We start from the raw sequence: 14,279 nt of genomic DNA, 5'->3' as shown, positions 1-14,279 counted from the left end.
GCCAGGCTGTACTCGGATGGCGGATTTAGAGACAAAAGCCATGTGATAGGACCTAGATGCAGCCCAAATTAGACTTCAACTTGGGAGAGGTAAGTCACATTATTAAGATGTGCAGTAATCTCCACAGAATAACAGAATCATAGAGGTGGAGGAGACCACAAGAGCCATCCAGTCCAACCCCATGCCATGCAGGAACTTACAGTCAAAGTACCCCAACAGATGGCCATCTAGCCTCTGTTTAAAGACCTCCAAAGAAGGAGATTTCACCACTCTACAAGGGAGTGTGTTCCACTGTCAAACAGCTCTTCCTGTCAGGATGTTCTTCTTAATGTTGAGGTAGAATCTCTTTTCCTGTAGCTTGCACCCACTGCTCTGGGTCCTATTCTCTGGAGCTGCAGAAAACAAACTTGCTACCTCTTCAGTACGACATTCTTTCAAAAAAATTAAACAGAGCTATCATAGCACCTCTTAATCTTTTCTTCTCCAGGCTAAACATATCCAGCTCCCTAAGTCGCTCCTCATAGGGTGTTAAGACAATAACACCAAAGCAAACATGCTGCTGAAAAAGATTATTTCCAGATTTGATGAAAGGACAACATAACAGCAGATAAGATCCAATTAAGCAAACAACAAACCCAATTCTCTGTCTCTCTGTATATAAACTGTTGACATAGTCTGAACGGTTAACAACAAACTAGAAACACAGTGGAAAATTTAGTGAATATATTAGTGTTACATTAAAAAATACCAAAAATTATTTCAACAAGTATAAAAAAAGCAAGATTTATCACCTTGTGATAAAGATGATATCAGGCACACAGGATGATATCAGGCACACAGGTAGAATTTTCCTCAGTTATAGTAAAAAGCATACTGCAAAGTAGAAAAGGTACAGAAAACTCCACATTTATATTCTTTGCCATTTTACTCGAGCTTAAACTCTTATACAGGCTATCAGCTTTATGAGTTTCAGCAACTATTGGTGTGCTGGGAGTATTAACTGCATCCACAGGGGAAAAAACCGACTATAGTTTATCAGCATTTCTTCTAAAGTTCTAAATCTTTGTTCTAAGTTTGATGCTCGTTAGTTCTGAGTGCAATAAAGAGACAATCCCATATACATTAGAAAAGGAGAAATTGTTCCTGCTTCACAATCTAAAGTTTCTCTAGATTTCAAATTGTGTTTTGAGTGTATTGGACATGACTGTATCTCCTAATGAAGAAAAGGCTAGTTCAGCTAAATCTTTCAGAGTGTATCACACATAACACTTCCCTGTGACATATGACATAGGTGTTCCCATTGATTGCTCTTATGTTTTGCCGCACATTAGTACTGTATAGAAAAATGTTTGATATCTGTAGACTTAGATGTATATTTCTGAAATTCTGAGCTTAACTGGTGGTCAGTGTGGCTGGAGGCTGAGTGTTGTACTAAATAACTTATATACCAAGGTTGGGAACATAAAGCCTCACTAATCTTTGTTCAATTGCCAAAGAATCTTGCTGCTTTACCAAAGCATGCATGTGCTATTAATAGATGCATTTTCCAGACATTAATTTCTTGTTCAGGCAGGTTTTTTTGGTCATATGGTCAGCTGATATCAATGTAAGTACCTACTACATGGCTACCGCCTCTGTACTTTTCCCCTTTTCATCTTTCTTCTTTTTTACACTTGCAATAGAAACTTAGGCCCGTTCCGCATGGGTGTATAGGGTTAGGTAAAGTGCGTGCCTTACGCATGCACCTAACCTTAGTACGTCCCCAGGACGTACAAAATGGCGGCGCCTGTTCCACACAGGGGCCGCCATTACGACGTCACGAACACGCTGCCTCCAAACGGGGCGGCACGGACGTGACGTCATCGCGCCGCGCAAGGGTGCAGAGCGCCCTTTCCGCGGCACGTGAAAGAGCTCCGAAACGGAGCTCCTTCTGCAGTTTGTGTCGCTGGCACAGCCTTTAGACGGCTGCGCCAGTGACGCAAGGGAGAAAGGGGCCAAGTGGCCCCTTTCTCCTACTCCCCGTCGCCATCGGCCTCTTTCCAGGCCGCGGGGAAGCAGCCTTTTTCCGCTTCCCTGTGGCCTGGAAAGCGGCGGATCGGGGCCTCGGAGGCTGCTGTTGTGGCAGCTGAGGCCCCGATCCGGCGGGGAAAGGGCGGTCTGTAAACCGCCTTAATTTTTTAAAAAATCAAGATAAAATGTTATTCTTCATATACTACACCATTTAACGAAACAGGTGAAAATGAAAATTTGACATATGGAAGTAGTGTACTCCTGATTACCAAACAAGTAATAGAGGAGGGATGGGGTGTCTCTCCCAAACTCTGCTTCCCAGGGACATTTGGTCAGCCACTGACAAAGAAGGAGCCTAACTAGATGGACATCTATTAAGGCAGGCTGAAGAGCTTATACAGTTCAACAGGAGCAAATAACTGATTAATTATATTGCATTCTTGTTAATAAATACTGAAACATTAATATGCACACCCACTACTTCAGTAGCCAGTCTTCTCTCACTCCCAGTTCTACCATTACTTTGAATTATTCCTTCTGCCAAGAGAGAGAATGGATGCACATGCAGCAGGCACAGCACTCAGTCTTGCCTCATTCCTTCTCTCTCTCACTCGCTCGCTCTCTCTTTGCTAGAAGACATAATGTACACACACAATTCCTGTTGGCCACTTATGTTTCCCTAGATGGTGCCACAAAGTGCAGTGGTGGCTGCAAGCCTCATGCTGAAAAGGGTTCATGCAGGTAAGCAACAAAAGGAGGAATGAGTAGGAAGATGCATTTGCTAAATATCTGCTTGCACAGAGACAAGTGCTGGAGGTTAGCAGTAAGTTACAAGGGTGTCTTAATGTCTGTTAAGAAGGAGTCTCATTCTAGCATCTGTAGAAGAAGCCATTAGGCTCCCAACACTTTGATCATAACATTTGACTCATTGGAAATGTTGTCAAATGAATGAATTTTTAAACTTATTTTTTTGCCTGTGCAGCCCTTGGAAAATCTAATGGCTTCCTTCTATTTCTTTCCTAAAAACTGAAAAGATGCAGTTTGGAAAAATAAACTTATGAACAAAATATGAAAGTATGATGTATGCAAAATATATGCAATATATGAAAGTATGTCAGAAACATAATAAATGGCCAACATTTAGAAGCACTTTCAGATGTTTTTTTGTTCTCTAAAACAATTACAGTTAATTATAATCTTATAATTATATTTTGCAATGCTTTTAGAAGAGTGTATGAGTCCTAAAAGTGAACTTAACAGTGCCATCTTGTTCATGTGTGGATCTTACTATAACATAGTACGTATAGGACAGCAGCCTAAACCTCTTCTCTAGAAAGGATGCTAAAGAATTCAGATGCTTTTGAAGTAGTTCCTAGTTTATCTGATACTAGTTTATCAGATACTAATGGGATTTTGTTAGTCACACTAAGATGCAGAAACACAGTTAATCTAGAAAAGCTGTTTTGTTTAACACAAATTTCCATCATCAAGTACTTACCAATTTAATAAACTGTTCAAAACAATGATAGGATGAAAAAGGAGGAAAAGTAAACTGGAACTATAAAGGTAACGAAGTGAAAACCAGTGATATATGATAAAATTCACATAAAAATATAAGGGGAAGCATACTATGATACGGCAAATCGAAAACACAGTTTAACACACAATGCCAACTAAAACATTTTATTAGAGCATTGGAATATGGAACTTCCCCAAAAGATCATCTAGAGCATTTCCCTCTGTTAAAAGCAGGTTCTTCTACATATAAACCAGCATCTACACACCAAAACAGCAAGGAGTTTAGATTTATATAACATACAATTCATCCACACCTCAATAAGATAAAGATTTCCTAAACACCCCTCCCCTCAACCTGTTCTTGTGCAAGTCTTTCACTTCAAGAGAAGTGAAACTGGCTCTAAATGCTGCAGATATATAAGAACTAACCAAACAAAATACTGCTGTTACTATTACAAGCAACAAAATGAGTAAGAATTCTTAACTGTCATATCCAACAGGTTGGATTCAGGCAAAGTCAGAGCAAATGGAACATAGGTCAGTCATGAAAATCAATGGATAAATCAGTCATTAGAGTTGCTGTAGATTTTACTGAATCCACTCTGATTGGTGTTAAGTCTGGATCCAACTATATGTATTAAAATTTTCAAAGCAAATTATGGATTATAGTGCAATGGAAATAAATGGTTTTCAAACTCTATTATTTAAATCATGTTGCTTCTCAGAACTTGGTATACAGACACCTCAATAAGAGAAGTAATAGAAAGGAAGCTAAACGAGAATGTATCTACCTCCCAATCCTCCTCCTCTCAATCTCCTTTCCTTCCAATACCACCAGCCCCTCATTTGCTTTCCCAGCTTGCCAGCACCAACCTGGAGTGATGAGCTAGTGGTCCTGGAAGAGAAGGACAACTGGGAGAAAGAGAAGTGGGGTATGCAAGGTTGATGGGCTAAGGAAGGGGTTTAAAACCTAGATGAGGTGTGACACTGGCAAGCTGGGAAAGTGAGTGATGGGCTAGCACTAATCACACGAGTCTGTACCATACATTTTTTGATGGGGAAGGAATAACAATATTCATGGTTTTTCCAACTTTGCAGGTATTTTGTCCATAATACCCACAAATATGGACGTTGGACTGCACTAGACAACTCTTGGGTGCACATTACTTCCACAGGAGAAGAGCTAGGTTTAAGAGCATTGTTCATATTAGGCAACAGTATATTCATGAATCCTGTGCACAGGAATTCTACACTAATAAATGCAAAATGAGTTTATGGAAGATAGAAAGTTTGAAACTCAAGGCCACAAAATATGAAATGATAAAACTTTACCTTGATTTCTCTTTGTTCTACAGATTTTTCCCATATTTGCTGGTCATATGCACCAATCTAACAGGAAAGAGGAAAGTCCATATTAAAACAGGATTGAAGAACATAATTACATGATGCAGTATCTTTCAAAGAAAATAAAATCAGAGAAAATCAGGACAATGTCAAAAACAGGACAGAAACAAGATTCAATTTATCAAGTACAAAATTATCATGAGGAGCCCAGCACACAGCTTTGAGTAAATTTAATGTCTTCTTAGTATTAGGAATTTATTTAGCAGGGGCTTCACTCTGGTTATGCATCTGTAAATACCATGTTTGATTAAACAGATTTGCTGGTACACTATGGTATGTTTCCAGTTTAACTGCATTACAGTACTTTGGTATGTAGCCACTATACAAAAGATATAATACTAAGAATTATAAGGAAATATGGCAACTCTTTTGTAGGTAATCTTTCTGGGCCGGTGAAAATAATTTAAAAACTCATAATACAAGGGGTGGTATTAGACAATCTAAACTAGAAGTCAGTTGAAGTCAAAATACACAACTTCATATTAAACAGAGCTAGAAATGTGCCAATGCACCTTAATCGCTAGTAGGTAAAGAAACAATATTAAATAAGTGTCCTACCCACTGACTACATCAAACCCCATCAAAATAAAAATAATGCCTTGTTAAATTGCAGTCTGAAAGTCTCTTCACAATAAATTGTTTGGTGCTAAGATTAAATACAAGAACAGCTCTCAAAAAAGCATACATGCAGAAATGCCATCTCAAAATCTGCATAACATTTCCAGATATTTCTTCTGTTGGTCTGATCCTAGATTCTTACACCAGGCCTTGATTAGATTTTGCAACAGACATAATTTATTCCACCAAGAAATGTTTGTGTTTGAATGTTCAAACAAGAACTGCGACTGAAGACTATCATCCCACAAATATCAGGCATTCAATGAAGGGAGGCTCTGGGCTTCCACTGTACTGACTGTACAGGAGTAAAAGCTAAAGTACCTTTATGATGTTATGCTGAACCATACATTACAAGAAAAACCTCAGGTTCTTGTATCACATTCTTGTCACACACAGAGATTGCACAGTTTCATCCCATCACACTTTGCTGTTTCAGAAACTAGATGAAATAGCTTGCTCAGGGAGACATTAAATCTGCACCATTCCACCAAAGACTTCACTTGCTCAATAGTCATGGGCAGTTAAATCAGGTCTGGAAAAGAATGGAGAACTGTGGGCACAATACCTCTCTTGCAAGCCTTACAATTTACAGCATATTTTAAGAAGATACACCCAAGACCAGGAACCCTGAACAGAAGCTCTACTAGAAAGTAAGGGAACATTAATGTTTATTTCATGAACCACTGAAATACATACAGTGGTTAAAGTGTTGCATCAAGGAAAATATGCTGAAATCCTTGGTCCCTTTACTATCATTCAGTTTAATCAAACTTTAAAGGAGTACCATGACCCATGCTACATACACATTCACTATATAAAAATGTAAAGAATAAATAAAATACGTTTTTAAAAGAAGCACATTTTGAACAGCCAAGAAGTTTAACAGAGATTGTGTATTTTGGTAGGCCCAATAAAGGTATCATTGTTTGGATGTTATTGAATTTGCTATATGGCCAATACGGCTACCCCTAGATGTTTTACAGATCATGAAACTCATACTTTTCTGAAAACTGCAACATATAGCACAAGAGGATAGCTGTAAGATGTTTGATCTTCCTAACAGGAAGACTGATTTGGCTTTTTATCTACAAAATCTTACAGTATTTTAAGCCTCTTTTCATGGCTAAACCTAGTTTTGGCATACACTCTGCCTACTTAAATTCCATTTGTAGATACAGTTACAGGTGCTTAAGGTAATTCCGTCATACTATGAAGCAATTCCTGATGGCAAAGCCTGTAAATAGTGCCAGGAGATGTTTTAAATAGAAGGACATACGTTAACCTCAAGGTAACAACCCTTGGGAAACTCAGAGGTAGTGCACTGACATAGAAATCACTATACAAAACCAGACTTTTAGCTAGAGAAGTATTCCTAGGAAGCACATTAGAGCTGTAGTTCTATTCTCACGTACGAATGATTGAATTCCATTTTGGCTTGCTTCTAAGCAGAGAAGTATAAGCTTGCAGTGTCAGTAAAAGCTCACTTTAAAATACTGAACTATTCTGATCTTTCTTTATATTTTACTGGACCCTTTCACATGACACAATTATAGCACTATATTGTACTTTAATTGCACAGTAACATTTCATCGAATTCTAGGGTTTGTGGTTTTCTAAGATACTAGAGCAATGGCTCTCAGTCCTTGGTTCACCAAATATTTTGGACTCCGCTCCTTGAAACCCAGCCAATCATGAAGTCCAAAGCATCTGAAAAGCCAAATGTTCAGAACTACTGTACCAGAGTTCTCTGGCTAAGTATTCTAAATACCTCTCCTTAAACTGCAAATCCCATGACTCCAGAGGCCAGAATTATGGCAGTTAAAGTGGAAGCCTGCATTTTAAAAACCCATCTGTTTAATTTATGTGCAGAACATATTATACAGAAACTACGACTCAAAGGAAGCAGGTGTGAAAACAGAGAAAAGGAACACCAACAATTTAATATGTTCAGATGACACAATATTACTTGCAGAAAAGAGACTTTGAATGACTACCAAAGAAAGCTGAGGATAAAAATGCAAGGTTACAGGTAAATATTAAGTAGAAAAAATAATGAACACAGATGATTTACACAACTTTAAATTGATTAATGAACATAATTAATTAATTAGAGATTTCCTATACTTTGGCTTAGTAATTAATCAAAATGGCAACTGCAGCCAAGATATCAGAAAACAGCTAAGACTTGGAAAGGCAGCCATGAAGGAATTAAATAAGATCATCAAGTATAAAGACATATTATTAAATCCAAATTCACAATTATCCAAGCCACTGTATTTCTGATTTGTATGTACAGTTGTGAAAGCCAGACAGTGAAGAAACCTAACTGGAAGACCAAATCATTTGCAATGTGGTTCTGGAGAAGAGTTCTAAAAGACAAATGAATGGGTCTTAGAACAAATCAAGCCTCAGTACAAATCAAACAAATCTCACTAGAAGTTAAGAGGCATCAGACATATCATGAAACAACATGACTCAATGGAAAAGACAATAATAGTTGACAAAGTGGAAAGCAGTAGGAAAAGAGAGAACCTAGAAATGACTGATTCAATCAAGGAAGCCATGACCCTGAGTTTGGAAGACTTGAACAGGATAGATGATGATCAGGGCTTTTGAGGGCTGTCATTCACAGGGTGCCATAAAATGAAGTCAACCTGACAGTAATACAGTAACAACAAAGTCCAAAATATGCAGATAACCGAAGCTGTACATCCTGGGTTAGCAAGCATTTTTCTGTACCATAAAATGAAGCACCTAACTTGCAGGCACCCACCATCATCATTTCGAGCAATATTTGTAAACTGCAATCAGGTGGAGTGGAAAGTGAAGGTGGAAGGTAGATGCAAGTTAGGGACTTTACTATGGAAAAACAAGTTTGAATTAAAAAAAATAAAATATCAAGAGGATCAGGAGACCTTGGTGGGTGCCATGGCATGTGCTGGAGGGCAGAGGGTCCTTCATGGGACTCACATTGGGGATTTCAGCACTACATGGTAGATAGAGCCTTAATCTGCAATGTAGTAAAAATGTGTGACAGTGTGGTTCTCATATACAGTGAACACCCAAGGTCCACATCTTTTCTTTCCAGATAGAATTCCAAAATGAATTGCCACTGTACACTGTCAATCTGATGTATCTCCCCCACATATAAATATAAAACCAGGTAAAGACAAACTATATTGGCAAGAAAACACTGTATATCAACTATGTTCAAGAAAGGAAAGGGAAAAATGGGTGAAAAAAGTGATTGCTTGTCCACTGCTTAAGTGAATTACATTACGTAAAGCAGTATCTGAGTCACAGTAATATACAAGCACCTAAGCGTCATAATTACAGAACAAAAAATGTAAAACAGAACAGCAGCTGAAAAAGCATATACAATCAAGCCTGGACCTTTTTTTTTAAAACATCAATATGATGAAGCACATTTTCCAGCTCAAGTTCCAGCTCCACAGTTGTGTGGGCCTGAATGTGAAACAATTTGAGAGCATTTGGCCCTGCCTCTCTTGCTGGGCTTCACTTCAGAAAAGAAGTGAATAAACTCTCAATACTCAGTAATGTGAAACATTAAACAGTGTTTGGAATGTAGATGGCAACAAGTTGCAATTCACAGAGAGGTGATGGGAGAAGACTAAATTTACCAATAGGCTTTGACCTCCTACTTGAATCAAAATTTACAGTCTACAGTGATTAGGAGATTGTTCTTTCTTTTTCTAAAGTGATTGATTATAATCTGGGATTAAATTAAGACTACTCCACAACTCTTTTATCTATAGGGTAATGTAAAGGCTTCATACACAGATTAAAATCAAAAGCACAATTTACTGTAATCCGTTAATTCAAACTAAAGTGACACAAAGGATAGCTGGAAAAGACCAAGACCAAGAAAAAGGAATTAGCAGGCATTCTAGTACTGAAAATCAATGATGAAGTCTACTAGTAGTGAAAATACAAGGAAAGAAAGAAGCACCATTAATAAAGGAGCCACTCAGACTGTGCTCTTATCCTTCAGTACTTATCTAATAATGCTTGTCATTAATTTTGACAACCTGAATAATAACTACAATAGTTCAGTCATCAAACTACTGCCTCTTACCATAACAGGAAATTAACTTGGTAAACTACAAGCCACTTACACAATGCTGATCTTTCAAATGGATGTTTATATCTTCAGTGTGTCTTTGTTAGTATAGAAGGTGAATGCAGACAAACAGGAATAGGTTAGTTCAATCCAGTATCTTTGTTGCTTAACAGTCAGAATTGTTTTAACTGTTAATCCAGTCTACATTAGTCTGCATTCAGATGTATGATTTGATCATGAATATAAGTTTGCATTTGACACAGGAAGTCAATAACATAGGTCTGGAACTTCACCCCCCCCAAAAAATTTCAGCTAAGAAGGAAACTACCCTAAATCATTATCCACTGAGGGTAAGTATCCAGATACCTTCACATAACAGCTAGTATCCCACTGCAGAACAGAAAGGTGGAGATGCTTACCTAACCATTCCTTTCCACAAAATCCAAGAAATGGGGTTATTGTGTTGTAAAGAAAATGTTCTTCACTTCTATTTATTTACTACACTGTACAATTTATGGGACAGTCTTTATTTTGCTTATCACCCAACCTGAGCAGACATTAGTCTAAGTAAATAAACTCAGAATACAGTAATACAGGGATACGCTTATTCGTCCAAAGCAGAATGATACAAATAATAATGACATACAGTATATAAATAAGACTTTTTAAATGTTTGGGTTTAGCTAAGCTTGCTGATTTCTAACATCATTTTTAACCTGGCATCCTTCAGCTGTTTTGGACCAACCCCTACAATCCTTTCCTACTGACAGTGAATGGAATTGCAATCCAAAACATAATGTTTGGGCAAACTGCTCTATGACCTTTAGAACCCAAAATGTACGCCAAGTTTGAAATCTGTAGTCGAAGGCTTTCATGGACGGCATCCATAGTTTTTTTGTGGGTTTTTCGGGCTATGTGGCCATGAAACTCTTCTAGAGCATGGCCACATAGCCCGAAAAACCCACAAAAAACTTTGAAATCTGTTTCTAAGACTTCATTTCACTACAGCAAAGGCAGGTTTGTATTGAAAGATATCTTACGTGAAAGGAAGGGCACTTCGGCTTGCTCAAGGTAGTCCCGACCAATTCTTTCAATTTACCCATTTGACTGTACACATAATCACTACCACCCACCCCAATCTTATGAAACATTTCTATTCCATATTCCCTCAACCTTCAGAAACAACTCTGGGGAAGCATCACTGGGGAATAATGTGTGGAAGTTATCAAATCGAGCAATATGAAAAAAGGTAACTTGGTCTTCTCTGGATCTAATTTTGCACATATAAAGTGTGAAAGGGAAGAAGAAAGGATAACTTCTCTGCATATTGCAATGTCTCAATATGTTGCAGCAGTGCTACTCAAACCTTTTACCCTTGGGACCCCTCTTTACATCTGCATTTCAGAACCACTGTGCTACTGGGTTTAGCCAGCAATTGTAGCAATTAGAAAATTGCTTGTCTAAAACCTTTGGTATTAAAGAAAGCTTAGGCAGAGTTGTTCTGTTTTATTACCACAGTCCAGTATGGCAAAGATAGCCACAGTAATCTCTCAGTCCTTGCACTCCTCCTTTCTCTGCTGCCACACAGAGGAGGATCATAGCAGTTTTTGCTTCTATAGCAATTTGCAAGCTATCCACAGATTGACACTCCAGTGGATCACTCTACCACTTATCAGCCAGTGGCAGTGTGCACCTTTTCAAAACATGCACATCACCTCCCACAGACAAATATTGGCTAGAGCTAGAGTTAGGTAGAGAGGAACTGCTGGACCTCATCCCCTTCCCTACCACTACTCCCTTCTCCTTTTGTGTGGTGTCTTTTTAGATTGTAAGCCTGAGGGCAGGGAACCGTCTAATTAAAAAGATGGTATGTACAGTGCTATGTAAATTTACAGCGCTTTATAAATAAAGGTGGTTAATAATAATAATAATAATAATAATAATAATAATAATAATAGTAGTAGTTCCTTCCATATGTGGGGTGGGGGCAGAACCAAACCCTCGTGAATAGGAAGAGCTCACTGTACTTCACTTAGTCTAATTTGCACCATCATTGAGAACAAAAAAATGTAATTAAAGTAAATTACGGTACTTTATAGATGGGTCCATAGAGGCGCCATTGTCATGTGCAAGGGGCAGCGCTTTTAGACACCCCTCACACGTGACGAGGGCGTCAAAATGGTAGTGCCCTATACACATGGGTGCCGCCATTTTGATGTGATGGATGCCTAGCGTCCGCATGTCTCGGCACCCTTGTGATGCCGCAAGGGCGCCATTGGCGCCTTGCGGCGTCACAACCGCACTGGAAAAAGAAGCCACTTTGCAGCTTCTTTTTGCTGTGCGGGGAGCCACACAGTTTGTCCGCTGTGGCTCCCTCACGCAGCAAACGAGGACGGCGGCAGACTGCCCTTTCGGGGGGTCTGTAAAGCGCCTATGATTTGTTTGAAACAACTCAGTTTCAAAACCCACAGCTAAACGTAAACACAGTTTGTTGGCTTAGATGATAAAACAAGCTGTTATTAAGTAGAGATAAAATGAAAGCTTCCAAAGCCTTACAACTACTCTAAGGGAGATGGGTGCGGTAAATATGTGAACATAACAGTGACTGTAACTCATTCTTCATCATTGAGCATGACATGTGAAACAGGCTGTGGTGCTGACCTTAAAGCACAAGTATGTAGTTTCAACTGACAAACTGCCGAGTGACAAAAATACTTGCTCGGCAAATCTGTTCATTTTTCTAATTTATGATTCATTCCTAAAGAATCCTAGCGACCAAACATTTATGCCAAGGAGGCAAAAACAGCCATGAGTCAGATCAAAAGGACTTGTTTCAAAAATAGCCACCAAGCTGCTGGTAGCAGAGAAAATTGATGTTATGTACCTTTTGTTCATTCTTACCTTCAGGGTGCCTTGATTAAACAAAATTTCTGCTGAAAAAAATATCTGCATCTCAGTAGTCTGAAAGCTTTTAAGGGAACCAACATAAAGGCTGCAAATAAAGGCAGAAAACCACTTCAGCTTTTCTGCTCAAATAAGAACAGAATGCAGGCCAGCATCCCAAAGATAAAAAGTTTGATTACCACTGGCTGATCACAAGTTGGAAATGACTTGAAAGCACACAACAACAATAACAACAACAAACACTGGTCTAACAGCATAAGCAAAGAGAGAGAGAGAGAATCAAACAATCCAATTAATATACAGACATGGAAAGATTTGTTTTTTCTTTGAAGAGAAGATCTGACAACAGTCCAAGGAACCAGTAATTGTGTGGTCCCCACAGCTTCTAACCTCATGTTTGCCTGCAAGGAGAACTGGATTGTTTACTTCATGTTTTAAGTTCCCTGCTCTTCTACTTACATCCAAACTCATGGGAATGCTGCTTAATTCATAGTATTTATTCAAAAGGCCAAAATCAAGCTGCATTTTATTATGATGATTTAGTTTTTCAGTTTTTTTAAAAAAATTGCTAAAACCAGGGGAAGCAATGTGAAAGGCAAGCTGTCTCCTCAGGAGACCATGGAGGACCACATGTGCAAATGCTGCCATCCCCTCACCATAAAAAAATTCCACATGTTTTGCTCTCATATGCCCTCTAAGGAACATGGGGGCATTCTCACAATGTTTTGGGGCTCTGCTTCATTGGGCATTTGAGATGGACAATTTAGAAAGACTGCAGTTTTGACCCCTGTGAGGACTAGAGGCGTTCCAAACATGGTGGAAATGTCCTGCACAACCATTAGAGATCATTTTAGGGTATTACGAAGCCAAAAACAAGAGAGAAAGTTGGTCCCCAGAGGCCACAAAAACAGCCTATGGGCTGCACTTCATCCATCTCATCTTAAACTAATCAGATTTCCACTGGATTCAGACTTATATTTTGGTTAATTTAGAAGTGTAAGCAGCACTTCCAATCTTCTCCTTGCAGCTGCACCAGGACACAGTAAGAGACACCATGAATTTAGTGTTTACACACAAAGAATTAAACCAGTGCTTAGCATTTTGTCTGGGCCCAATATATTTTATTATAAATAAAAATAAATAAAATAAATTTCCCCCCTTTTCTTTCCTTCTCTCTTTTTACATTAAAAATGTAACACTGTGTAAATTATCTGGAATAAGCTAATAGATCATGGCCTAGAACAACCATTCAAAAGAACTACCCTGCTTCCCCGAAAATAAGACATACCCATAAAATAAGCCGTAGCAGGATTTCTAAGCATTTGCACAACATAAGCCATACCCCGAAAATAAGACATAGTGATAGGGTTTGGAGGGTTATGACGATGTTTGAGAAGAAGACGACTTAAGTATATTTTAATAAATGTAGACTGTTGTACCATACTTAATAAAAATAAGACATTCCCTGAAAATAAGCCATAGTGTGTCTTCTTGAGGAAAAATAAATATAAGACAGTATCTTATTTTCGGGAAAACATGGTACTAACAGTTCTCTATAAATTTCATAGACATACGTATTGCTATTGCATATTCACGTCTCCCTGTTTTTCTCTAACTCATACAGTAACCTTATGAAAGTTTGCATAAAGAGGGTTGAAAAACACAATACAACTAAGCAAGATGGTTGAATACTGTACAGTCTATGTTTTTTCAAATTATTACAGTTACTATAGTACCACAAACT

At 38.4% G+C, this 14,279-nt stretch overlaps 1 protein-coding gene across 6 annotated transcripts in view; it reads right to left on the bottom strand.

The window, feature by feature from the left end:
- The window catches only part of PHTF2 (putative homeodomain transcription factor 2), an 89,308-nt gene that overhangs the window by 47,387 nt on the left and 27,642 nt on the right, over positions 1–14,279 (bottom strand). For 2 of the 6 annotated variants that reach the window (XM_042468806.1, XM_042468801.1), the window contains exons 3-4: positions 4,861–4,917; positions 3,509–3,568 (exon numbers count right to left, since the gene is read on the bottom strand). In XM_042468806.1, the coding sequence (XP_042324740.1) occupies positions 3,509–3,568; positions 4,861–4,917 (117 nt within the window). Of the gene's footprint in view, positions 1–3,508; positions 3,569–4,860; positions 4,918–14,279 lie in introns of those variants that run through there. The other 4 variants (XM_042468803.1, XM_042468804.1, XM_042468802.1 and 1 more) reach the window with 3 other exon arrangements.

The sequence above is a fragment of the Sceloporus undulatus genome, chromosome 5, assembly GCF_019175285.1.
Source record: "Sceloporus undulatus isolate JIND9_A2432 ecotype Alabama chromosome 5, SceUnd_v1.1, whole genome shotgun sequence".
Classification (NCBI taxonomy): domain Eukaryota; kingdom Metazoa; phylum Chordata; class Lepidosauria; order Squamata; family Phrynosomatidae; genus Sceloporus; species Sceloporus undulatus.
The sequence above is the reverse complement of the archived record's forward strand: the minus strand, read 5'-3'. Positions and strand labels throughout refer to the sequence as shown.